Source organism: Dermacentor andersoni, chromosome 9 (genome assembly GCF_023375885.2).
Source record: "Dermacentor andersoni chromosome 9, qqDerAnde1_hic_scaffold, whole genome shotgun sequence".
Lineage (NCBI taxonomy): Eukaryota > Metazoa > Arthropoda > Arachnida > Ixodida > Ixodidae > Dermacentor > Dermacentor andersoni.
In genome coordinates this window covers 74,303,123-74,327,950 of record NC_092822.1, presented here as the reverse complement: position 1 = coordinate 74,327,950, position 24,828 = coordinate 74,303,123, and the positions used below count along the sequence as shown (strand labels likewise).

Below are 24,828 nucleotides of genomic sequence, written 5' to 3'. Positions count from 1 at the left end.
AGGCCGCAGCTGACGAAATCAGCATGCGGCGGTACTGAGTGCACGCTTCGAACAACAATCTCCAATTGCACTTCAGCACAGCAGCTCACTTAAGCAACAGAAGTTTAGTCCTCTAGCTTAGCCAATCAGATCAGCATCTGCTGAATTTCATATCCCTGAAAGGGCTTGTTTGGAATACATCCCTGAAACAGACCAATTGAGACGCACAATTCATTTGAGAAGTTATGTGTAGGAAAACTGGGGTGCGATCTTGTATGCATTCCAAAATCGAAAGGACGCGGTCCGTTCTTTACGTCATGAAATAGGCAGTCCATTCCGTTGCGTTCATCCGATAGCAGACGACACGGAATGGTTGACAGCAGCAAGACGTCACGGCTCACGTCACAATTGATGTCATGGTGTTCGTCACGGTTCAAGTTGACCAATCGTGTGCGGCTCGGTGGAACGGACCGCCTCCGTTCTATTTTGGAATGCGTACAAGGTCGCACCCCTGATGGCAAAACCATCTATAATAGCTCTGTCATATTAAGAGTCAAGCGATGTAACATTGTGCTCACAAGTGCCTGAAGCTGCACTTGCCACTTGTATTCCATGTATGTAACACACTGTATGTAAGGCTTCTGTACACAAAAATATTTTGTGCAGGATCACACATGAATCAGTAGCAAGTGGATGCAGAATAAAATGTCGTAGTGCTAAAACTGTTAAAGAGGTGCTGACACAAATTATAGGTATGATCTGTGAAGTACCAGTAGCATATGCCGCTTAGAATGCATGTTAATTTAATTTTAAAGTTTGTGCGAGCGGCGAATCAACAAGTGCAGCATCTGTCAACGAAGTCTACAGCGTAAACCCTCTTTGTAAACGATGTGACGTCGTGAGTTTCCGAGATTGATTTCAGTGATGTGCGACATCATAGGTGGTCATAGGCTTGTCTCGACGTTCGGAAGATGTTTAAGCATTGCTTGCATTGGGTGTCTTATACTGACTGCACAGAAAGTGTAAGCGCAAACTTCTTGCCGTTTACTGATTTCCGTCTTACCTGTGTCGTGGCCGGCAGTGGCAAAGTTAGTGGTGACATCCTGTGACAATTTGTTTAACCATAATGCATTTGAATTTTTCTAAAAAATTTGTTTTTCTTAGAGGGGTGGTGGTTTGAGATAGCTGATTTTCTATGAGGTTGTGTAGTGCAGCACAAAGCAGGACAAGGGACCACACAGCCTCATAGAAAACCAACTAGCCCACACCTTCAAAAAGCGCTTGTCCTTGTTTTTCTGTGTCCCTTGTCCTGCTTTGCACTGCACCACCCAGCCTTCATTTCTTCATTTCTTTTTTTTGTTGTCAAAGTGTTATTGGCGAAGGAAATTATCATAAATGTATGTACTTTAATGATTATGTGGCTACCAACGCTGTAAAGAGCAGTTAGGTAGAATATGCAAATTGCAGTATTAGTTTTGCGTGCTCTCTGTTTAGACAATGCATCACCAGATGTCACTACCAGGGTTGTTGCTGCCGTACACCTCTGCAGTTACCCAGCAAACCATGAACGGTGTGAAGCTTGTGGACATGCTAAAACGGGGCTAAAGCTCTCTAATGCTGGGATCATACTGCGTAGTGGACTTCTGTTCAACGAAGCATTACAATGGTGAAGCAGTGCACAGGTGTCCTACCGAACTAGCAGACGAAACAGAAGCACAGGTGGCATGCTAGACGGTGGGCTAGCTTGCATCACAGGTCTGCATGCTCACATGATCATTGCTGTTTAGAAGCACACCTCTTGCATCACGGGGCAGAACGTGTGTGCTCGTTGAAATTAAAACCTCGATTGGTTGTGAAATACGAGCATATAACTAAATGATCGTCACACGCTAGAGCAAACGAGTTTCTGTAGCATGATTATTGAGTCAATAGCTGCTTATTATGTGCACAGAGCACAAAGAATTTTGTGTCAGTACTCCTTTTGAGTCGACTGCATTTCCCTTTCTCATACCTAACCATTTCTTTTTTTTTTTGTTGATCAAAGTGGCAGAAGATGTTTGGTATTTAAGAAAAGACCTGAAGCATAATCTGAGAACAAAATAAAGTTGGGTTCATGTGGTGAGACTGAAAGTTATCTCTGGAGACGTTAAGTTTTAGAAAAACTACATTTCGTTATGTAAATACTCTACCGCTGGCGGTCACCACTCTTTTTGTAATGACTGTAAACTTCCCTCTCTGACTGCCACTGTAAATAGATTTTTAAGCAGTAACTCTCAAGATTACTAGAGAAAAGGTTGATTTCAGTTAGTGAAAATACACACCACTGGTGGACATAGATTCTGTGTGATGTGCTAGCAATTTGATGCTTAAATTATAAAGGGCGTTTTTTTAAGACTACAGATTTTTAATAAAAAGGCTACATATAGCACAGTGAACCAGGTGAACCAATGAACGTGTTCCGAGGCAAGGTAGACATAATTTGCCACTAATAACTTGAGCTTCAGAAGACTAACTCACAAAAATTAATAAACTTTTTTATTGTGCCTTGGGTGCAGTTGTGTAAAAGGCGAATTTGAAGGCAATTGAAGGTGGGATTTCCGAAATAAAAAAAATATGGGTGTGCATTAAAATGTGACTGCCTCCAAGTTTGCCATTTAGTCAACTGCCCCCTAGGCTCTATTAAAAAAATATTTTTTTTTGTTGATTAGTCTCCCGAAGCTGGTGATATTAGCAGCAAAATCTGTCCACCTCGCCTGGGAACTTGTTTTGCAAGAATGTTACATTCGCTGCGCTCATTACTTTTTTATAAAAAATCAGTATGGTCTAAAAAAACACCCTGTATACACGGCATATTTGACTTGTCAACATAGTATAGGTTAAACGATACTGGGTCACTTCACAGAAACAGTGCGCTTAGTGCCAAGCATTCAGCAGGGGCTAGTGGGAAATGATGTAGAACAATGCATTGTACATGATTGTGTGATGCATAAAACTTGCATGTATAGTCTTGAGGGGTGTGCGGCTAGTAATTTTTTGAGGCCGAATCAAATAACACCAAAGGTGAATCAAATGGAATACTTTTCAAATAGTTTTAAAATAATGAGCAGGCTTTTTCATCAGTAATATAAAACAATGTTGGCATCCCAGTATTACAACCATTAGCAAGCTTTTGTCTTTACACTGCACATTATGTACACTTTATCAAAAGCTGGCATGAAGCATCCTTAACATATAATCAAATTTCTTTGGATCATGCATAGTCTTGCATTATCAGGATGAAGCTTTATAAGGCAGTCCTGTGGGCCCATTAGAATCTGGCTTTGAGACTGGAACGGAAATGTGCATTGACTGAAATGATGGCAGAGGGGGAAAGAAAAGCAGATTTTCTTTAGTTACAGTTGTCACTGCAGATGGTTCCACTGTTACGTCAAATAATGTTGCAATCGAGCTTATTCAAAACCAAAGAGAATGCAGGTTTAGCTCTGATAAATAATAACAAACAATATCCATTGCTTAATGTAACTTCAGAGCTGTAGTTAAGTGGAAATGATATATTGTTTAACTGAAGAAGCCTGGCTCCCGAAGTGACGCAGCTTGCCCTATGTAACTTCTCTTTCTTTATGTTCACTGATGAAGGGGTGAAAATTGTTTTGCTCTTGCTTCATTTTCTTAGGAAGATTGTGCAAAGCCGACAATGTTAAGTATCCGAAAGCTATTAGAAAAATATTCACATTTTCAAAGAGTGTCTGTTTGATTCGAGGACCGAGCCGAACGGGAAGATATTTGATTTGTGGTTCAAAAGTTTTGAGTATGCCTACACCTCTAATAATCTTGGTACGTATCATCATTATTTGGTTTCACTGCAGGATCACTGCAGGTGAGTAATGCCTAGTTACTTCTAGCCTGCATCAACCAGTCTCCATCCTGTGCTGGTGCATTTCCTGATCACATCTCTCCATTGAAAGGTTGACTGAAGAGGAAAATTGTAATTTGAACTCTCTTACAAAATCATCTTTCTACAGTACCATAAAAAAAAAAAAAGGCCGCTGTTACCTGGGGGTTGATCTGGGCGAGTTGGTTATTCACAGTGTGGTGAAGAAGACAAAAGTCACTGGTCCTACACTGCCATCACTAGTGCACGAGACTGTGTTTTGGAAATGTGTTTCTGAATTTTCTGCTTCTGAACTACATTTCTGAATTGAGTTTCTGAATTGCATTTCTGTACTGAGTTCCCGAATTGTTTCTGAACTGTAGGACGTATGGGGACTGATACTCTGCACCTCCACCAAATTGTTGGAGATTTATTGATGATCACACCAGGCCAGCGAAGGCAGTTCAAAAAGAGCAGCAGAGCCACGCCATGTCTCGCGCATTAGCAATGGCGGCGCAGAGGCGTTGGCTCCGCCGACTTCTCTGAAATAGTGAGCTTGTTTTAGCACCGACAGACATGCACACAAAAATGGCCACAGGACGCACAAAGCATTACTTTCAACTTGACTCGTGCTTCATGAGTGGCTTCAACTTGCTTCATGAGTGGCGTGCCCCCTTGTGTCTGTCGGGGCTAAAACCAAGCCAGCCTTGTGCGAGAGGATGCTTGATGAGCCAGAATGAACGCAAAATGGCAAGACAGGTGGTGATGCCATCCTGAATTTTGAAGTTCCCACGCAGCTTGCCGTGATGTCATTTCAATGGCTTCTGCTTGGGCCTGGTTAATTTTTTCATTTATAATTGTCGACTGAATTGTATTCTGAGAGAGCTCAAGCCAGGTTTCGATAGCTTTTCCTGCACTAGAGTGACCCAAATATGGAAAGATACTTTTAAATTCGTAATGTCATACTGACGTACTGGTGCCTGAAGTGACAGTGCCTTGCTGTTGTTTTTGTCTCCTTCTCCGTCCCTGTTTACTGCGCTGTTGTTTAATTGTGAACCACCACCAATTTGTGTAGTTTACCACACTCTAAAAAAGAAAAGAAAGTTTGCAGCCTTTCAAGCTTATCTTGACCATGAGCAGTTATTGTATCTATCTTGCATGCCTTTTCTTGCTTTAGCACTGCATGTCTCGTATTTCCTTGTCACGAATGGCGTGCACATGGTTAGGCTTACATAGCATTCTTGACAGGAAAGAAGTGAGCTGCTAAGTTTTCAAAAAAGTAAATATAAGCAAGACGGATAACTAATACTGTTTAGGGACAAGTTATGCCCGAAAGAGGGTAAACGTTTTAAGAGCGCATTCCCGAATATGCTAGGCCTTTCCATGCCCCCAATTTCTTAGAGGAGTGCTGGCACAAAATTTGGTGTTCTGCTTTTCCTTTTTTTTTTTTTTTCATTTTTAGGTAGCTGTCAACTCCATAATTGCGGTCTAAAGCCTCAATTTCTTGAGAGTATTTACTTACAGTACCCTTTAAACGACCTTCTCTAGACACGTGTCTTCAGATGTGAAAAAGAGACAACATATTACCAAAAGTGGAGGTGGTAGTCATGTAGTGCCACAAACAACTTAAGAGCCCACCAGTAAGCCCAGTGTGGTGTTTAAAGGCCATACTATGACTGCATTGCTAAAAGCTGTCAAATCGGCCCTTCTAATGATGCACTTTTTTTTTGCAAACGCAGAGTTACATGCTCTCCCTTCTTGTCCCATCGAGGGCTGAATGGGCTAAGCTTCCTGCAGCACGACCATTGTGTGTGTGTCTGCACCAGTGGTATCTGGTTTTATGAGACCGGCACGGCAGATTTCAGTGACGTGATGAGTCTCCTTTTCATGTCCGAAGCCGCACTACTCTTGGTGTGCCTTTTGAAATTATCACATTAAAATGTAGTGTAGTTAATTATTTGTTGCACACTCATGGAATAGAGGCTCCATTACTGTGTTACAGATACCCAATAACGCAATAAAAACATGCCAAAAATTTCCTGTGAGTGCTTCTTTAACCCTTTCAGTGTCAAGTTTTTTTGGAGGTGATGACCCCTGGCGAGGTTTTTTTTTTCCTCAGATATTATATAATGGAAAAAATGGCACTGATAATGGCAAATGCCCTTTTCGTGTGGTCCTCACATTCCTATCTGACAAAAGGAATGTCAAAAGGAACATGGCGGGGTAGAAATGCAGAAACGTACAGTACATCAGTGATGCTGAAATTTTATTAAAAAAGGCTGTCCCGTTTGCCTCTGTTCCCATTGTCTACAATGCTTGCCACATTGAACACTCTATGCATATGACATTTCTCTCTTGTCCATGTCATCTGTGCTGCCTGCTATGCTGAACGCAGTGCATGTGTGCTTGTTGTCCAGGCATGTGCACTGTTCATGTTGACTTCATAGCTGTCAACAGTCATGTACGAGTGCTGTGGTTCTAGATAACTGCAGTTGTCATCACATATGCCTCTTTCTGTGAGCGCTAGTACAAATGACTGCAGGTTCCCTTTGTAATTTAAAGCAAACAGTGTGCAGCTCTTTAAATCAGACTGTGTGGACGCCTGTAAAGACTTTTCATGGCCTAGTGTATGAGAGACACTTGCAACAAAGTGCCGCAAAAAATAGACAGTCACATGGGAGGGTACGAGGAACAAGTTCTGCTTGTCTGGCACTACGAACACATGTGGCTTTCTCTCTCTCTGTTTAGGATTGCAAGGGGCTGTATTTTAGGGAATTTTATTTTCCTCTGTCCCCAGCTGGCCGCTCGTTGAGACACATTTACGGTTTCTTTGTCGAAGCCTGTCAAATTCTATAATATGCCTCGCTGCAGCTCGTTTGTAATCAAGGTTCTGGGTTGCTTGCACAGGAAACAGAGTGAGAGAAAGAGGCTGATAGTGAAGGTGAATCAGGTATCAGATTGTGGCCACGTAATCAAGATAGTCTAAATGTGTGCTGCAGGTGTTATCTATTGACTATTGCTCAGAGGCCATGGTTTGATCTCTGTGACATAAATGAATGCTACCTAATCTTGTAAGTGTCCAGGAAGTGAATGGTCAGTCAAGTGTGAATGCTGTCACAGATGTGTCAGTAAGATATTTTTTCTGTAATTATTCACAGTATGAGTAGTACTATCAAGAGAATAATGCAAAGGGGGCAGGTAGGTGATGGTATGATAGGTACAAGCAGCAGAGAAGTACAAGGATGCAATACAAATACAGAGGTACACAAATGAAATCAAGATAAACAGCCTGCCTTCAAGTTTGGCTTCATTACAATGAAGACCACAGTGTAACAATCCTGCCATAGGGTGACTCATAACATTATTATGGCAGGGAAAGAGAAAGTGCTGCCAGAAACTGACTGCCGTGAAAAAAATCTTTAGATTTAATACTCTACATGCAGACTATTAGGATAAACAGCTCTGATACAGAGACAACAGTAAACATCATTTAATGCTCTACATGCAGACTATTAGGATAAACAGCTCTGATACAGAGACAACAGTAAACGTCTCTGGGAAGAAATTTAGTGAAAGATCTGAGAAAAGGAAAAGGTGGAAACATGTTTAAAGGGTGTTGAAGGGAATCGAAAAAAAGGGCCATTGCTTAAATTTTTTATATTGTGCAGCCATTACACGAGCTTATGTTTTTTTTTTTTCTATTAGCTAGGGTTTCCTGATACTGTAGCTAGAGTCAGCTATAATCCGAGTAATGTTTTAAATTGTTGTGCTTGCATGGTTATTATAAGGAGCGGTGGCTTGACAAACACTATTTCTTTCTTGGTAAAAGGTGGTGTACAGCAGTTTGCACAAGGTTATTCAGTACATGCTTAGCTACAAGGAAAACATTTACATCTGCTATTTCTTCTACCACTGTTCTGTGAAATTGGTTTTTTTTATGTATAATTTGGTCACACCCTCTTCAGACACAAATTATTTTTGTTCATTAAGAATTTTGTTTCACCCCATTTCTTGCATCTTCAGGACTCATAAAACCATACTGCTGAAGAACAAAGTAAAAATTTTCATTTCTGTGAGTTTTGTCAAGTTTAGAGAATGTAAACTCTATGCGAGTACTCTCGAAAGGGACATCAGATACAAGAGCATCAACTATTTCATATGATATTTAGTATATTTAGGAAGCACCCACTTAGCCTCTTGAAAAATATGCCTGATCTAAAACAAAGTAAAAAGAAATATACGAAAGAAATGAACCTCCTATATGAGGACAAGAGCCACAGAAAGCAAACACTGTGCCGTCTACCTTCCAACTTGGATTACTATAACACTTCGCTCATTTTATTCAAACTTGCAGCGCGGCTTCATCGAGAAATGTTTTAAGGTGTATGCGACATGTTTTAAGTATTGTAGATTTCACCTGTGCTTTTGCTTTTCTTAGACTATCATGGCATGCAAAATGATGCACCCAGTGCCTGAAGGGGATATTTGAGATGATATACCATGCATACAGTTATCACTTGAGTTGCTCAGTAAGCAGTCATTGAGAGAAATACTCGTAGCAAGTTATGGCCTTTATCTCTGACCCCATTATTATCATGGCAACAAGCCATGATAATAATGGGGGCAGGGATAAAGGACATAGACTAAAGAGGATAAAGGACATAAACCAACAACCATTACAGGTTCTTGACATCAATTGATGTCAAGAACCTGTAATGGTTGTTGGTTTTTGAAGCTGAATGTTGAGACCATAGTATCTGCACAGCATGAAAATGTTTGTGGAAAGTTTGTAAACAAATTTGTCCATCATTCAGTGTTTCTCAGCTTTGTTTTGTTTTTCTTCATTAGGCATCAACTTCATTACTTTGGTCTGCAGATGAAGTTTCTGATTTTCTTTTTGTGTGTGTAAGTAAATACAGACAGAAATCACGGTTCATTTTTATTTTATTTTCTTGTATGAGTCATATCTTATGACTGCAATCAATATTAATTGATAGCCTTTTAACAGATTTTTATGTCATGGCATCTTGAATTAATAGTGATGAAAACTACAGTATGCTTTTGGAACCATCTTCTTGCATATGTTTAACATTTTTGCTTTCTTAAAATTACCATGCCTGAAAACTTAACTTTACACGTGGACTAACTCCACCAACAAAGTGATACACTGGAACTCAATGTGAAGCATTAGGCTGAATGCAACCCATGACACAGCAGAAATGCTGAAGGGTGACCATACTAGCGATACAAGAACACACTTTTAAAGGGGCCACAGGAACATTTTAAGAAAGACAAGGAATCTGTCTGGCATTGAAGAACATTGCCTTGTAAATCTTTTTCAAGCTTTATAACTAGTCTTATATAAATAATAATAGTTAAATATTATTGTCCTACAAGCGCATCACATAGTTTGGGCCTGCTAAAGCCAAAGAGGGGCTTCATTGTTTTACTGTGTTGTTGATAATGAAATGCTGCCTCCAGTATGCTTTTGTTGCCTTCTGCTTTCATTGCCTGCACTGTAGTTGAAGCTGTGCCACTGTACCAATGCACAGCAATGCCTGTGCGGTCCCGGCCGACACAACATTGAGATGCACAACAGACCACCCTGCAGTGCATCTCAAATCTTGGAGGCCATAGTATTGACACAGGGTTCTCTGTCATAAGATGGTGCCACTGCATAATCAGTGATGAAATTTCTTCGTTCCTAATCCTGTCAGAGGCACTGATTTGCCGCAACATGTTGAGAAATACAACTAATAACCATAGTGCTTATTGGTGTGTCACAGTAAGTACAAAGGGGTGTGAACTTCAAAAAGTTGATAGCCAGTTTGACTGACCAGGTTCAAAAGGTATTGCAGCACCCTTTAAGCAAGTTTCCTTGTGTGAACATGGCTGTCCATGAAGTTGAGTGGTTATCCAGCCCATTGTCATTGCTACTGTAATGTCTAGGCTATTGCCTTTTTCATGTTTGCTTCTTGGGATGTTAGCCACGGTGGTGCCGGCACATCAGTGTTATGTCACAGATTTCAGAGTGTTTGCCCATATTTGGGTCATTTTGGCACAGAACTTCTCGAAACTTAGGTTGAGCTTCTTGCTTTTCTACAGTGTGATGCAGTCTTGCTCTGCTAATAAACATTTAAACAAATGCATGTAGAGGCTGTCAAAATATATGATGTCACAGTGAGACAGTGTGGAAACTTCAGTGTGGCCTCACTACCTGTCTTTCATTGTGTCTTTCCTGGCTTAATTAGCCTGCTTTTGCAGTAAGAGTGGCTATTTTGCTATTTCAAAAGTGTAGTATACTAATGCAACCTTACAAAGTATTCCTTCTTTGTGTCCCCTTAAAATGTGTTTATTCTTGCAAAGTTTGCGTCTTGTAGTTTGCTAACAAGAACTTCACAATAGCTGTGCAAGCTACCTCTGATGCTGTGGCAAACTTTGAGTGAATTGGGTAATCAGTAAGTGAGAAAGTGGTGGCCTGTCTCGCAGATGGAGAACATACCAGATCCGGAGAGGCTCCGGAGGCTCCAGGAGCTGGAGCGCAAGCTCCTGGACCACACATCGGAGATACATGTCGATGGCCTCCTGGTGGGTGGCCTTCGAGACTCCTCAACCTTGTGTGAAATGCAGATGCGTGCCAGAAAACGTAATATTGAACAACTATCTAAACTGGAGCGGTATGGGGTGTTGGGGCAAGCACCTTTTTGCTACTTCATTTAAGCAACTTTAGAAAGGCTGACTGTTGGGCAAGTTGGCCTCACATTCTAACTATGGTATGGTAATGCAAAACACTCGTATGCAGGCGAACACAAAACAAATAACGATGGATACTACTACCAGCTGGTTAATAGCCAGAGACCACCACTGATATCAGTACTATTTGAAGAGCATCATCACAACATCATGTTACTGCACGATAACTATGACATAACTAAAATCGTGCAAGTCAAAGAGCAGCATTCATGAAGTCACGGACAGCACTGTGTGAGCTTAAAGTCTTAGGGAAACAAATTCTAAGTAAAAAACACAACAACATGGCACAGTTGACTTTGAAGGCATTTTTTATCAAGAAGGATGCCTCTATCTGTATAAGCAAGGTGTCCTCAAGTTTGCACACTGCCAAGCATGACTTAATGGGTGTTGTTGTTTTATTTGCACAAAATTTGATACATCTTGCTTTGTTTTTGAATTTTTCTGCTGGAGTCCAGCTATAGAAGTGATATGGATCACCATCAGTCACTTCTTTTCTTTGTGCCCAGTCCCTCACCCTGACCTTTGTCTCATCAATTCTGCAATTTATCGTTATCACTATTCACTGGCCACCTTAAACATGCAGTCGGCTGCAGCTTTACAGGAGCTTTGCTAAAAGGCTCTGTTCGGAGGGGAATTTTCATGAATGCATCACCTCACTGACACTTTATGAAAACGAGTTATTTGCCCTATTTGTAGAACCAGTTTGTTTCAAGGCCAGTTTTCCAGTAATTAAGAAAATGTTCACCTGCAAGCGGCATGTATCACACCTCACTTTGTAACTCACTGGCCATGTAGATCACCATGGAGTCACATATGCAGCAGTCTAGGATTCCCTGTTTTCTTGGCAACCAATGTGTGCTCCACATAGTGTGTATCGTTCAGACATGAAAGCAGCTGTGCAGAACAATGTATCTTGTGTTTTACAGCTTCCTGGCTTGGGCTAGGTTTGCTTCTTAATCAGCATATACATACATGCTCTGAGCGCAACATTCCAATTATATCTTCCTCACTTGCACCCTATCATCATCATGCATGTTGAATGTTATCTGTTCAACATCACTGCAGCTCATGGCTGGGTGCGTCACCTTATTCCCATGTGGTTTCCCTGAAGGCACCATTGCTCCAATGTGTATCTGCTGTCAACACATAAGTCAACATTACAGGCACAGCCTTGTTATGTGCTGCTTGCAGAAAAGTGGGTGTATGCCAGTGCCGACACATGTTCTGCTCGTTCCACAGGATGCTGTCCAGGCTCTGGTTATGGACTGCAACAGTCCGGCCCTCCGGAGGATGAAGAACATTGACAGCTTCCTCAATCGATGTAAGCCCTTGACTTGCGGCCCCTTCCTGCAATGGGACCTTTAAACCTTAATAACTGGAATACAAGCACTGTCATTGCACAGCTAAGCTGCAGTCAGACATAATTTGAAACAGTATAGGCTTGTGCGTGTATGTTTTATTGCAGCAGACAAACTGCAACTACCCAGGGACAGTGAAGCAAACATGGACAAAGTGCCTTTGTGTTGTTGCTGAATTAAACCTAATTATAAAATTTAGGGTTTGACGGAAACTGTGCCAGACTGAAATATAGTTAAACTGAGAAAGGGTAGTTAAACAGAACTGGCAAAACTTTTCAAAGCATGGGAGATGTTCGCTTTTAAAGAGACAGTTTACAGTCCAGATTGCATCCTGAGATTGTGGCACTAATGGAATGGTTGTATTTCAAAATGATAGGAATTAGTATTGTTCCGTCTCTTAAAACATGAATTATATTCGATTTGACACATGGAGTTGCAGAAAGATTACACAAGTCATCACACTGGGGGTAAACATTGTAACTAAGTAAGTTATTGCCTCACTTGGCATTAGATAAGTATGCAAGTCTTAACCATTGCTAAGTACGCTTTTCTCATCAATTACCGTATATATAGAAAATTTTGACGAGGTGTGACCCTTATGCGGGACCAAACCTTTTGGTCAAAATGGTGCCGGCACAGCCTGCGACTTCTGCACACCCCAGATCCCCAGGTGTACCATTGTATCAGAGCTCAACGCGCAGCTCTCGCCATTTAGTAGTGGCACCAAGAAGTACACAGCGCATGAAAGTTCACGGATGTGCACGCGCGGGGTTGGGGCGCCGAACAGGATTGCTTCTTCGTTGGAACTTTTTTTCCAAATTTGGGGGCTGCCAAGTTTGGGGTGCGTCCCTTACACACGTGCATCTCTAATTTCTGCATTATCACTGGGGTTTTCGTGTCTCTAACTTTGTGCATCATTTGTTTATTTTCCTTGTTTCTTTGTCTCTCGCTTTCTTTTTGTTGATCAGACGAGAAGGCGGTGGCAAATGTATCATCATGCCGAATGAAGCCAGACGACTTCAAGGTCATCAAGACCATTGGCAGGGGCGCCTTCGGAGAGGTCCAACTGGTGAGTTTACATCCCTTGATATGCTCTACTCTGTGTCCTATTTTTTTACCTAAGAGTGCACTTTACTATTCAGACAGTGACAGTCCGAGTTAAGGGGATCGAGGTGTCTTCCCACACCTCGTCCCCCAGCTCGTGCGTTGTGCTTAGCTTTATCTCCGGGAATTGCCACCGCAATGGCAACATGGCAGACACGGCTAACGCGCCGGAACTAATTTCCCGTGCAAACCGTGCTTCTCCCTCCCGGTGTCGAGTCGCCGTGCGAGTATACGTCACTGGGACGCACCCTGATTATCCGCCGGAGTGATGGCCCCCGGGCACCCTCTCCCCCCGAGTTCTCTTCCACTGAGTGCTTCATCACTGCGGCAGATGCTCAAAGGCCCACACAAGTTGGTTAGATGGGACTTTGCTCCCGCAGCTTCTTGTTCTTGCACTTGGTGAACTGCTACCCGGTCATGCGGTGAGCCTTTGCTCGTAAGCACCATGAATGTTGCACTTTGCTGTATCTTGGGTTAATAAACCTGTGATTGTTGGTGATCTGAAAATGTAGCCTTCTCTGTGCCGTGTTGGAAAGTAGACAAACCCTGTTATAGCGCCTTTATGCGTTGCGGAGTGTAGGAATGTCGTGCCCTTTCCTGACCGTTGCTTGTACGATGAGACTTGTGCAAACCTATCTCCACGAAGCATAGGGCCATGTGCATCGCGTTTTGCCTCCATTATGGAAAATTGTGGGTTTTAGGAATATGTTAGCATTGGGGGTGCGTATTGCATGGTGGACCGATATAGCACCAAACACCAGATTTCATGTTTTGAACAGTTAAATGTAATTGCTTCTAGCAGCAAAATGTAAATGTATGACTTGGCACTTGCTTGGAGCACGAAACCTATTATGCACGCAAGGAGGCCACAGTTCAGCACGCACTCTGCAGTAATAATTGTTCAAATGTCAATTTCTTGTTTCGTTCCATATAGACATGGCCTGTATACATTAGAGTGCTAATCAGTCTGTAGACTCCATCAGGCTTGCATGCAGATGTGTCCCAGAAGGCAGAGTGTATGAATTGCCCTAGATATGATTGCAAGCACAATGCGCTCATGATCCTTCTGAAGCTTAACTTATCACATGCCTTACAGTGGGTTCTGTGGAAGACTTTTACTATGACCTTGTGCACTGATTGCAAATATGCAATCAGCCTTTTCTGTGTCAACAAAAAGTGTTATATTTCTTTGTGTTTTTTAAGCTTAGAAGGCGCCCTATGTAAAAGGTACTGCAATCTAAAATTAATGCATGCATGTTCCTGAATGCTCTAGGAGTGCAACTGGGGAGTTAAATTTTTTTATCAACATTTTAGCCAAAGTTATGAAATCTTAACCACTGGAGTGAGGTGTAGATCTCTCATGCCACTTGTGTTTCCCGATAGATTGCCATGTGTGATGCTGCTGTATGCAGGTACGCCATAAGTGGACCAAGCGGGTGTATGCCATGAAGCTGCTGAGCAAGTTTGAGATGATGAAGCGTTCGGACTCTGCCTTCTTCTGGGAGGAGCGCTTCATCATGGCACATGCCCGCTCCCAATGGATCGTTCAGCTGCACCAGGCCTTCCAGGACGACCGGCGTCTCTACATGGTGATGGACTACATGCCCGGTGGAGATCTGGTCAACCTGATGAGCAACTACGACGTTCCCGAGCACTGGGCCCGCTTTTACTGCGCCCAGGTGGTGCTTGCGGTTGACACGGTCCACTCCATGGGATTTGTCCACAGGTGGGGGATAGCATTACATTCCCATTTATTCCAAGTAGTTAGTTCCAATTGGTTGGGGAATATGTGGAGTTCTAACGCGACAGCGTTAAGGGCCCTGTGTTGCAGAAAATCTGGCATCAGTGTCAGCATCCGTATGAGAAAAATAATCCCGAACCACACATCCCGATCCACGCAGGCCCTTTGCATGGCGCATAGGTGTTAGTGAACTAATTGAATTTTTCAAAGTAAAATGCGTTGGAAAATTCATAAAGTACGACTTACACACAACCTACAGACATGCTAGTGTCGGATGGTAATTTGAATATACGAGAAAACACAATTCTTATATGTGGAAACTCCAATGCAAACCTTCTTTCGAGCTGCCGTTCGAGGTCTGTCTTCGCAGGAGCGGTGCGCCCCGCTTGGTTCCTTGCAACACCATCCAGATGGCACTCGCATCTGCGGCGCCCGCCATGGGGGGAAACAAAAGAAAAGAACCAGAAAGCTCACCTTCGTGCATAGCGTTCGCTGCCAGGAAAACATTACGTTTAGATAAGCTGCAGTTGCTGGGAAGCGCGAGAAGCAGTCGGGCATCTTTGAATGTTGTCACATTCCACTCTTAGCGTCCTCCAAATTTTCAGTCGTAAGTGGCAATCCTCTGTGATGTCTAAAGTGCTCTTGGTAACGAAAGACACCGTACCCACTAGTGTAAACATACAAAAGAGTGTTTATTGCTTCTGTTACACATGCGATGCCAGCTAGCTAATGCCATATTTACTTGAATCTAATGCGCACTTTTCTTCCGATAAAGTGGTCCAAAAATTGCATGCCCATCAGAATCGAGTACAATCCTAAATCTGCGTTACCAAATCACCATCTGCATTTAAAAATGGCTGCTCTGTACATGCTTTAAGCCTAGCTGCTTTAGCTTCCTCCATGTGCTGTAGTATGTGTGCTTAGTTTAGTACACCCTCTGTCTTGCCATTTTCTGCGTTTGCTCTGTCAGCGTGGAAGTGTCGACTGCAAAGACACGTGATGCCACAATTAAAAGGAAAGTGATCATGTGTGCGAAGGCGGACGGAAATTGGGCCGCATCACAAGCATTCAGAGTTCCCAAAACTTGCATGCGGGACTGGCGCAAACAGAAGAGGCGTTTTACTCCGGTAGCTGCTGCATATGGCGTGGCTGCGCGGCGCCTATCTTGAAATAGATCTGCGATGGAGACAGTCTACCCATCTAGGCGCACCACGCTGCATTCTTGTTGCTTAGTTTGCGTTGAAACGAGAGGTCACACAAAGGTAAATTCGCTTGCTCCTGCTACAGAACTTCCCCAGTCCAGCATTTTGATAAGAGTTTCCACGGTCAATGAGTGAGACGTGTTCACGTTTGCTTGTGTGCACATGACGCCATGCTTGTTAATTTAGTTGGTAAGCGAATGTCTAAAAGTTTGTATGGTCAATAAATATACTATCCTTACTTTTCATATAGCTGCCTACTAATTTGCTATCGCAATCGATGCTTCACTTTTCAGGTGAAACTGCGAATTTTTTTTTTTATCGCAACTTTAGTGTATTGGGAGTAAATCTTTGTTTTTCCAAATGAGAGAAAGTTCTATTTCTGTATGAAAAAATGAGGTGCGCGGTACTGTAAAGAACCTTTCTTTTTTTTAGGTCACTGTAAACGGGTGTGCGTTACAATTGAAAGCATTTTTTTTTTTCTTTTTGTCACGGAAAACGAGAGTTTGCGTTACAATCGAGGGCACGTTAGGATAAATACGGTATATTAGGTAGTATTAAAATGTTTGGAGACTACCACAGTTTCCAAGAAAGTAATTTATTTATGTGCACCTGTGAGCAAAAGTATATGGACCAGGGATTGCGCGATAAGGCCAATTTTTTGCCTCTGCCTGAGAATGCAACTTGAAAGTGAGGACTGTAGTCCAAACTTGGCATTGCAAACCTTCCAGTCTACTCGTCAATTTCAGTTCATGCATGTTAATTACAAAGAAATTTAGTTTTTTCCGAGACCCTGTGGTCCTTATACATTTGCTCATGGGTGTACATTCAAGCATTGTCAACATCGAAATAGTCTCCTTCGAAATATTTTGGAAATATTTTCTGTCTCCTTTCCTGCACGAGTTGAGCACCTTCTGCAGTTCACCGTTTCAATCAATCTTTTCTATACAGCGACTTTTGAGCTGAGTTTTTAATTTCGGGGAGAGAGCGAAGTAGGGTGTATGTGGAGGAGAAACCATGTTGTTTTCAGTGATAAACTCACTTGTGCGGAGAACTCTATAGTAAGGTGCAATGTTGTTGTGTGGCATCCTGATTATCATGCACCACACATAGGGGCGTTTTCACCAAATGACCTCCTTCACGCGCACTAAAATTTGACTCTAAAACTTGCTGTTGATAGTCTAGCTATTCAAGACAAATTGAACATGTGCATTACTGTGAACGTAAAAAAAAAAATGAGCACACACTTTCATGAGTTGCCGACTTGCCTAGCCTTTTTTGGGATGGGGAGATGTTGCGATTTTCCACTGTGAGGACTATTGCTTTGGTTCAGAGTCGTATCTGCACACCAAAGTTTCATTGCTAGAGATTATCCTTGGCCTGAAGGAGAAGTCAGTGGAACCTTGAATATGAGTCCCCGGCAAACTCCCCATAGAAACAATGAATTAAAGACTCACTATGACACGACATGACCTGCATCCTGTCTTGTACGACGACCTGCGCGAAACTGTGAATGCAATACAATGTTGGATGTGTGAGAACCACCGTCAGCCTCCAGCACCATTCCCTCTATGAGGAAGGGGGGGAGTGTGCCCCTTCGCATGCGGAAAGCTCCAACTGGTTTCTTTATTTTTTCCCTCGTGTTAGCTGCCCTCCCATCATTCGCTTCCCTTCCCCCTCATCGCATTGTCCAACCACTGCCCACCTTCGTCCCTTTGTTGCCATCTCCACGTGCTTTCTCTATCTCGCTTTCTCTTAGCAGCCCATCACTAGACACATCCACGTTCAAGGCTGACAGCATTTCTGGCATTCTGCCAAGCTCGCTGTCATTTCACAGTGTCAAGAGCACTGCCAGCTGTATGCCTCGAGGCTTTCAGCACCAAGTTTTGAGAAAGTGAAACTCTTTGAAAGCACGTAGGGGAAGCGCAAAAGCATGCTTAAAGGTTTAACCAAATAGCTACCGGAAAACATGCAGATCGTGTTGGGTACACATGTTCATGCACACAGTTTCTGCAGAGCATTGGCCCATAACTTAAATTGAAGCACCTCGCAACGCTGTTGCGTGAATTAATGTATTGCAGTCAATGTACGATTTTTTTTACCCCCCAGGGACCACGAAAGTGTCTAAAAGATCAGGCTGTTTGAAAGAAACAGATGCATGTCTTTAACTGTCCTCAAGGGCTCAGATCGCCGCAGCCACGTCCAATATAGCTTTAAAGACCTCCCATTACAATTATTAGGCGTCGTGGTGCCTCGTGACAGTAGCCCCTTTGCACTCTTGGTTTGCTTCACCGCAATACACTGCGTATGCTTGACCGCGTAGCAGCTCTGTATTGTGGCAAAGTTGACTTTCGGGAACCAGCATTATGGAACGCTTTAGACCCTCGTCGTACTTTCGGTGAGGATGACGAAGGCGGCGCTGGCGCCATTGATGACAGTGATGAATCCTTTAAATGGAGAACACGGCACCGTACAGCAGGAAGCGCGATGGCAAACGTTGAAGCAGATAGGCCTAACGACAGCAGAAAGGGACTACTACTTTGGTTGCCAGCAGATCAGCATGCAAGAGCGCTGTTTTGAGGCTGCGAAATAATAAAAAGGTGGCGATGGCGGCTTCAATTAATGCTGTTTTGAAACTGTTCTCAACAAGAAGTATAAAAATCAGGACGGCAAAGGGTTTTAGCATCTAAAATTTTGGATGCCCTTATACATTGGTTCTACGAAGTACACTGCGGTGCTGCGAAGGCGTCCTAAAGATCCACCGTCCGAAAAACCTGTTGTGGACTGTATAGGCATAATTTTCGTTGGTCATATCATACAATGCTCGGATTTCACAAAGCTTTCGTATAATCCTGAGAAAGCCGTATAGTCAGTGACTTCCACTGACTTTACTTTCTTCTCAAAAGTAAAATTCTGCTCAGTGCATTACACTCTAATGTATTGAGTGTAATTAGTGTTCCCCGTCTTCTAGGACTGCTACATAAAATGTTACCCTTGAATGTGTGCATTATTGGCCTTGAAAAAGTAGCTGAAAACCTTAGATTTTTCTTCAAAACTATTGGGAACACTGAGGCTCATTGCATCAAACACATCACCAGCACTAGCATGTGTCGAAGGGCTCTATTTGTTTGCTGGCTTGCTTGTCTTTGATGAAGCTTCCTGTTTCCATCATTTGCAGGGACGTGAAGCCCGACAACATGCTTCTTGATGCAAGGGGCCACCTGAAATTAGCTGACTTTGGAACCTGCATGCGCATGGATGCTGTGAGTTCATTTGCTACATGTGTTCCTTCACGTGAGGAACATTGAACATTTTTTCATTTGTTGAACTTCGACGCTAGGCGAGCTTCAGTAGCAGTGTGCACATCCTTTACACAAGCTAAGAAAACGCAGAAAACATGCAGTGATACAGTTAGCTTGTGAGCTAGCTGGTTCAAAATTAACTGCTAATTTTAACATAACTTAGGACATGGATCAAGAGCCACAACTTGAGGACACCGCTGACTATTGAAGTTAATTGAACAGGGTTAGATTGCCATCTCGCTGTGTTTTGAGGATCGAGTTGCAGTGCCAGTGGACCTCCGAGTAGTCATGTCGATTGGCAAGAGATGGCATAAGTGTCGTGGGAGATACTGTAGAGTGTAAACTGTACTTGCTGGATGGCAGATGAGAGGGTGGCACTCGAGCTTGCAGTATGGTGTATGTTGGGCGAGGTAGACGTAGAGAGAGCTGCATAGCGATACATGGAGCTCTTTAACAAATAAAGAGTGGAAACAGAATATTAGGCACATTGTCAAGGAGTGTTAAATAGCGATATCTTGTCTGTTTAAAGAAAGTTATATTTTTTCTTTTTCTGTTCGCAAGGGTGGGGATGCCAAAGTGTCAGTGAATCTCATTTGTTGGTCACTGGTGTCCCTGCGTTGTGACTATTCGCCCGTGTGTTAAGTTTGGCTGAAACAACCAGCAAAAGAAATTAGCTTGTCTAGGATTGAGCAGAAGGGTGGCAGGATGGTTTGAGAAGCAGGCCTAGCATTTGACTAATCTCCCAGCACCTGTACCTTGTTCTTGCTAGTGCTGTGATGCCAGTAGCTTGTGTCACTAATGCCATATTTAGTTATGAAGTAATTTTGAGAGAAGTGTATCGAGGTTTACAATACTGAGTTTTGCAATACTGAGGTTTGCAATACTGGTGCACCGGCATGCATGCTAATGGATGCTTCTTGAGGCACACCTTCAGCTTCGCTTAAATTCCATTTAACTGCATTCACAGAAGAGGCATGACACATGTCCATATATATAACTTTCATGTAAAACTCACTTGAAAGCAAATGGCCAAGCAAATGGCAAATGGCTACAATGGCTACAACAAGGAGGCGCCAGCTGTCTGTTATATATATGGCATCAAATGGTGAAGGCAACGTGTATGTGTGAGCATATCATAAAAACGATGAGATATTATGAAAAATAAAAAATTGTGTACCATGCACACGTCGGGTCTAGGTGAGCTTCAAAGCCACTAGCTATCGTTCTGATGCAGTGAAACTAGGAGTAGGCTGCTCTGGCAGGTGTTGAATCCTGAAGCAAGTAATGGATGATCGCTCGTATAACTACTGCCCGAATAATTACTAGTCGTGGCTCTTTATTTATAGCAGTGAGGACTCTTGTTTTTGTCAACTCGTCATTTGTGACAAGCATGCAGCGGTAGCAGGATCGATGCCACAGGCCTCAGCCTCCCCGTCGAATTGTGATGCACGCCTGCATTCGTTGAATGTAGAGGTTGCATGAGGTGATGGCTTGGCATGCATGCGGAAATTTCAGGAAACGCTCAATGGCTGGTCAGGCTGAAAGCAAATGATGGTAGAATGTGACCAGTGGAGTTTCATTTTAGAAAGTGGTTCAAACGCGCGTATTAGTTTTTTCTTTTGATATTATTATTTTTTTTTTCAAGAAAAAAAGAAGTTGGGTTTAGAATCGAGTAAACACTGTAAGTGAGCACATAGTAGTGGGTTGCCACTGCAGTTTTGTTGCAGCTTCCGAACCCAGCTCTGCTTGCATTCTCCATCTAGGACGGCCTGGTGCGGTCAGACACAGCAGTGGGCACGCCCGACTACATCTCGCCAGAGGTGCTCAAGAGCCAGGGGGGCGAAGGCTGCTACGGCCGCGAGTGCGACTGGTGGTCGGTGGGCGTGTTCCTGTACGAAATGCTCGTCGGGGACACGCCTTTCTATGCCGACTCGCTGGTCGGCACCTACGGCAAGATCATGGACCACGCCAACTCCCTGTCTTTCCCGGAGGACGTGGAGGTCTCCCCGCATGCCCGACACCTCATCTGCTCCTTCCTCACCGACCGGTACGGCTTAGTTTTCTCTTTGTTAATTAACAGCACCGTGTTTGAATTTTTATTGTGCATCAGATACTTTCGTTTGAATGAGTGTATACGTGTCAGCTCTGGGGTGCAGGAAATTAGAAATGAATTCGTCGGGGTGCCTCAGTGGCTATGACGGTACGCTGCTGGGCATGATGTCATGGGTTCGGTCCAAGACACAGTGGATGCATTCTGATGGGGGCGGTGCGCAAAGATACTCGTTATCGTTCATCGGGTGCACATTATAGAACGTCACTAATCCAAAGCCCTCCACTATAGCACACCTCACAACCCACTCTGCAGTTTTTGGACGTTATATGTGACAATTAATTTCAATAAACAGAATGAGGAATGCAAGAGTTCTCTAGGAAGCTGTTATCATACATTTGCAATAGGGTCTTTTTTGTGGAAGTGAATGCATACAAGGGGTTATTTTCTACAAGCAGCTGGTACAGTGAACTGTCATTAATGCAACCGCGAATAATTCAACTTTTTGCTTAATTAGAACGCACTGGAAAGTCGTGGCGAGAAACAATTCATTGGCTATGGAAGAAAAACGTGTTTAGTTTTCGTGCGGAGGCATGCCACTTCAAACCTGCTGGCGGCTGGTCATACACAAAGCGGCAACTAAGGCTTTAAAAACAAGAAGTTCAGCAGACAGTGCTACTGCTTCCCTAGGTGCGAAGTTGTTTTGCTTTGCTTTTACTTCACTTTTATTTTCAGATTCTTAAGGACATTACTTTTCCTTTCAATTCAATGCTGAGGAAGTGTTTAAAGGAGGTTGTTTGTTCAGGGTTGTATGTTGCATTTTTCGTGATTGGGTTTGTTTCTTTTACCTAGCTTGCTCATCTTTCATACGTCTCTCCATTGTTATTATGAACCGAGGGTTCCGTTGCAGTGTTTCCCATTTTCTTACCCATTCATTGTATTTAAAGAATAATAAACTGAAATTGAAAAAAAAAAAATTAGAGACAGTAAAATAATGCTTGGAGTCATGTCTAACAAAAGATATGCGGTGTTGTAGCCCTTTCAAGACGGTGTCCGACCACCTGCCATTTCAAAACTACAAGTGCAGCCGCAGCCATTTTTTCTTTGGGAGCTTGTGGTATATTTTACTGTCAGCGGGACACGAGTGGATTCTGCACACAGTAACGAAGCGTTCTAGTTGGCTGGAAGCAGAAACTACAGCGGCATGCCAGCATCTTTGCAGTGATCTTCCCATTGGCTGCAGCTTCAGCCACACGGGCACCAAGAGCCATAAAATTTTCTATGTCGCTTCAGCCAAAACAGTACGAAGTTTAACAGAAGTTTAGCCATTGCAGACGTTTACCAGCAATGGCGTAAACAAAGCATCGATGAACCACAATATCCTGATAATCACATAGCAACCACTGACTCTTTGCAACTTTGCGTTACAGCGGTGCGTTGTGCCGTGTTCACGCCAACTTGGGGCACGTGGATATTGACAGCAACTATAAACTAGCAACGATTGAGCTGATGTTGGCCCAAACAGCCGTAGCACATGCGATGCTGCATGGAGACACAAAAGCGAGTGCGTTGCGGTCATGGTCTCCGAGATACTACCGGCGCTTGTGCCAGTGCTATCTTGGAGGCCACAGCTGCTGTATGTTGTACTGCTTCACCCTGAAGCACGATGGATACATTGCCTTGAATGCATGGTTACCCTACAGCATGGTTGAAAGATCGTGACTTTTTTTTTTTGCGGCTTCTGAAAACTGCATGCAGCGCTCGCTTATCTCGGGGTTCATGTCTTCATTGCGGTTTAACTGAAGTGGGTGGCATGCTCCCGTTGGCCCAGTTCGGTCGCGCTTCCGTGCTCTGGAAGTCCGCATGCGCCTTTCTCGTACTGCGTCCGGGTTTGAAGGGCTCATTGCAACAGTTGGGAGCTTTTCAATATGTTCTCTATGTCTGCACGCCGTCTCAATAGGCAAGGTCAGAAAATCATGAATGGAGTGAAATAGGGTTGCTGTAACCAATAAATAATTATATCTGGGATCGTTATAAGTTAGCTCAACTGTATGCACTTTTTGGGTATCAAGGTTCGTTTTGGTTATGAAGTCCACGTTTGCTGGTCGTACAGTCAGCGTTCAAGAAAAGGCTCACTTCCTCCTGAAATAGCGCACTTGGAAATGGTGAAAAGGGCTGTTCTTTCCATGTTCTAGAAAGTGCAGTTCTAGAAGAAGCTTGCATTCATTTGTTGAACTTCACCTTTAGTGCACATATTGAAAACATATTTAGTGCACATATTGCCCGTATTGAAAAACCTGGCTAACATGCTCAGAAGCCATCCAGGAACGAAACAAGCAAAAAACCATTGCTTGTTTCCCCATCCCTAAACCATCCCTATACGGGCCATCCCATACATGCACGCATTATCTCATACTGTAGTATAAAGAAAATAGCTAGTCGCCATAACATCAATGCCATCATGCCAGCTCCATTCAAGCTTTTGAAGATCTGTGCCAAAATGCACTATAAATGTAAGCAAATTTTGTAAGTTAAGAAGTATAGCAGGTTTAGAAAATCTGGAGCAGAGTTAGCTAAAGAGTAAATGAGGCCTGCATTTAGTCCTAGACATACTGAAACGTATAGAAAAGAAGACGAGGACAAATTGCACAACACACTTAACTGAGTCCAGACATGTACATGTGCTGCTCAACTCCAGACGTGGCCACAACGTGATATTTCAAACAAGCATACAGATAAGGAAATGGGCTAATGACATAATAATTAAGAGAGCCCTGCATTCGTGCTGCCATAATTTTTCCAGCACATGCCTTCTGCCTGTGGGACATTTATTGGCTGTGCATAATCTAGCCAGTTGTTTACAGAGACCAGTCCAGAAATACAACTCATTCTACTGTGCTCCTTGCAGGAATTACCGGCTAGGAAGGAAAGGTGTGGAGGAGATCAAGGCGCACCCTTTCTTTCAGAATGACCAGTGGACGTTTGACAACATCCGGGAAGGTGAGAATGCTTGCCTTGCAGCCTTTCTTTCTTAAATTCTTCTTCATAACATCGCCTATTTCTTCGTCCCAGGTGGACTCCACAGTGGAATGAAGGCTTAGCCCTATGATGTCCAAGTATACATGTCTGTAGGCGGAAGGTTTTCACTTTCACCCATATATACAGGGTTTGTCCGTAAAGTAATGAAACTGGGTCTGGTAAAAAGAATTGATTGATCCACACGGTACATATTGTTAAAATTCTTCAAAATAGTCTCCTTGGGTGTTGATACACCACTGTCAATGTGATTCCCACGCTGCAAAGGCTCCGTGGAAGTCGGCATCCGTAACCTCTTTCAGAGACACTGTGACAGCCTGTTGGATAGCGGGAACATCGTCGAAACGGTGACCTTTCAGGCTTCTCTCGATTTTTGGGAACAGGAAAAGGTCTGCCGGGCTCACATCAGGGCTGTACGGTGGTTGCGGCAACGTT

The 24,828-nt window shown here is 43.1% G+C and overlaps 1 protein-coding gene across 1 annotated transcript in view; it reads left to right on the top strand.

Moving 5' to 3' along the window:
* LOC126528254 (rho-associated protein kinase 1-like) overlaps nucleotides 1-24,828 on the top strand; it is a 68,887-nt gene that overhangs the window by 2,980 nt on the left and 41,079 nt on the right. Inside the window, 7 exon segments of the mRNA XM_055069227.2 lie at nucleotides 10,340-10,438; nucleotides 11,843-11,924; nucleotides 12,930-13,030; nucleotides 14,478-14,791; nucleotides 19,184-19,268; nucleotides 21,071-21,354; nucleotides 24,266-24,357. Coding sequence (XP_054925202.1) covers nucleotides 10,340-10,438; nucleotides 11,843-11,924; nucleotides 12,930-13,030; nucleotides 14,478-14,791; nucleotides 19,184-19,268; nucleotides 21,071-21,354; nucleotides 24,266-24,357 — 1,057 coding nt within the window.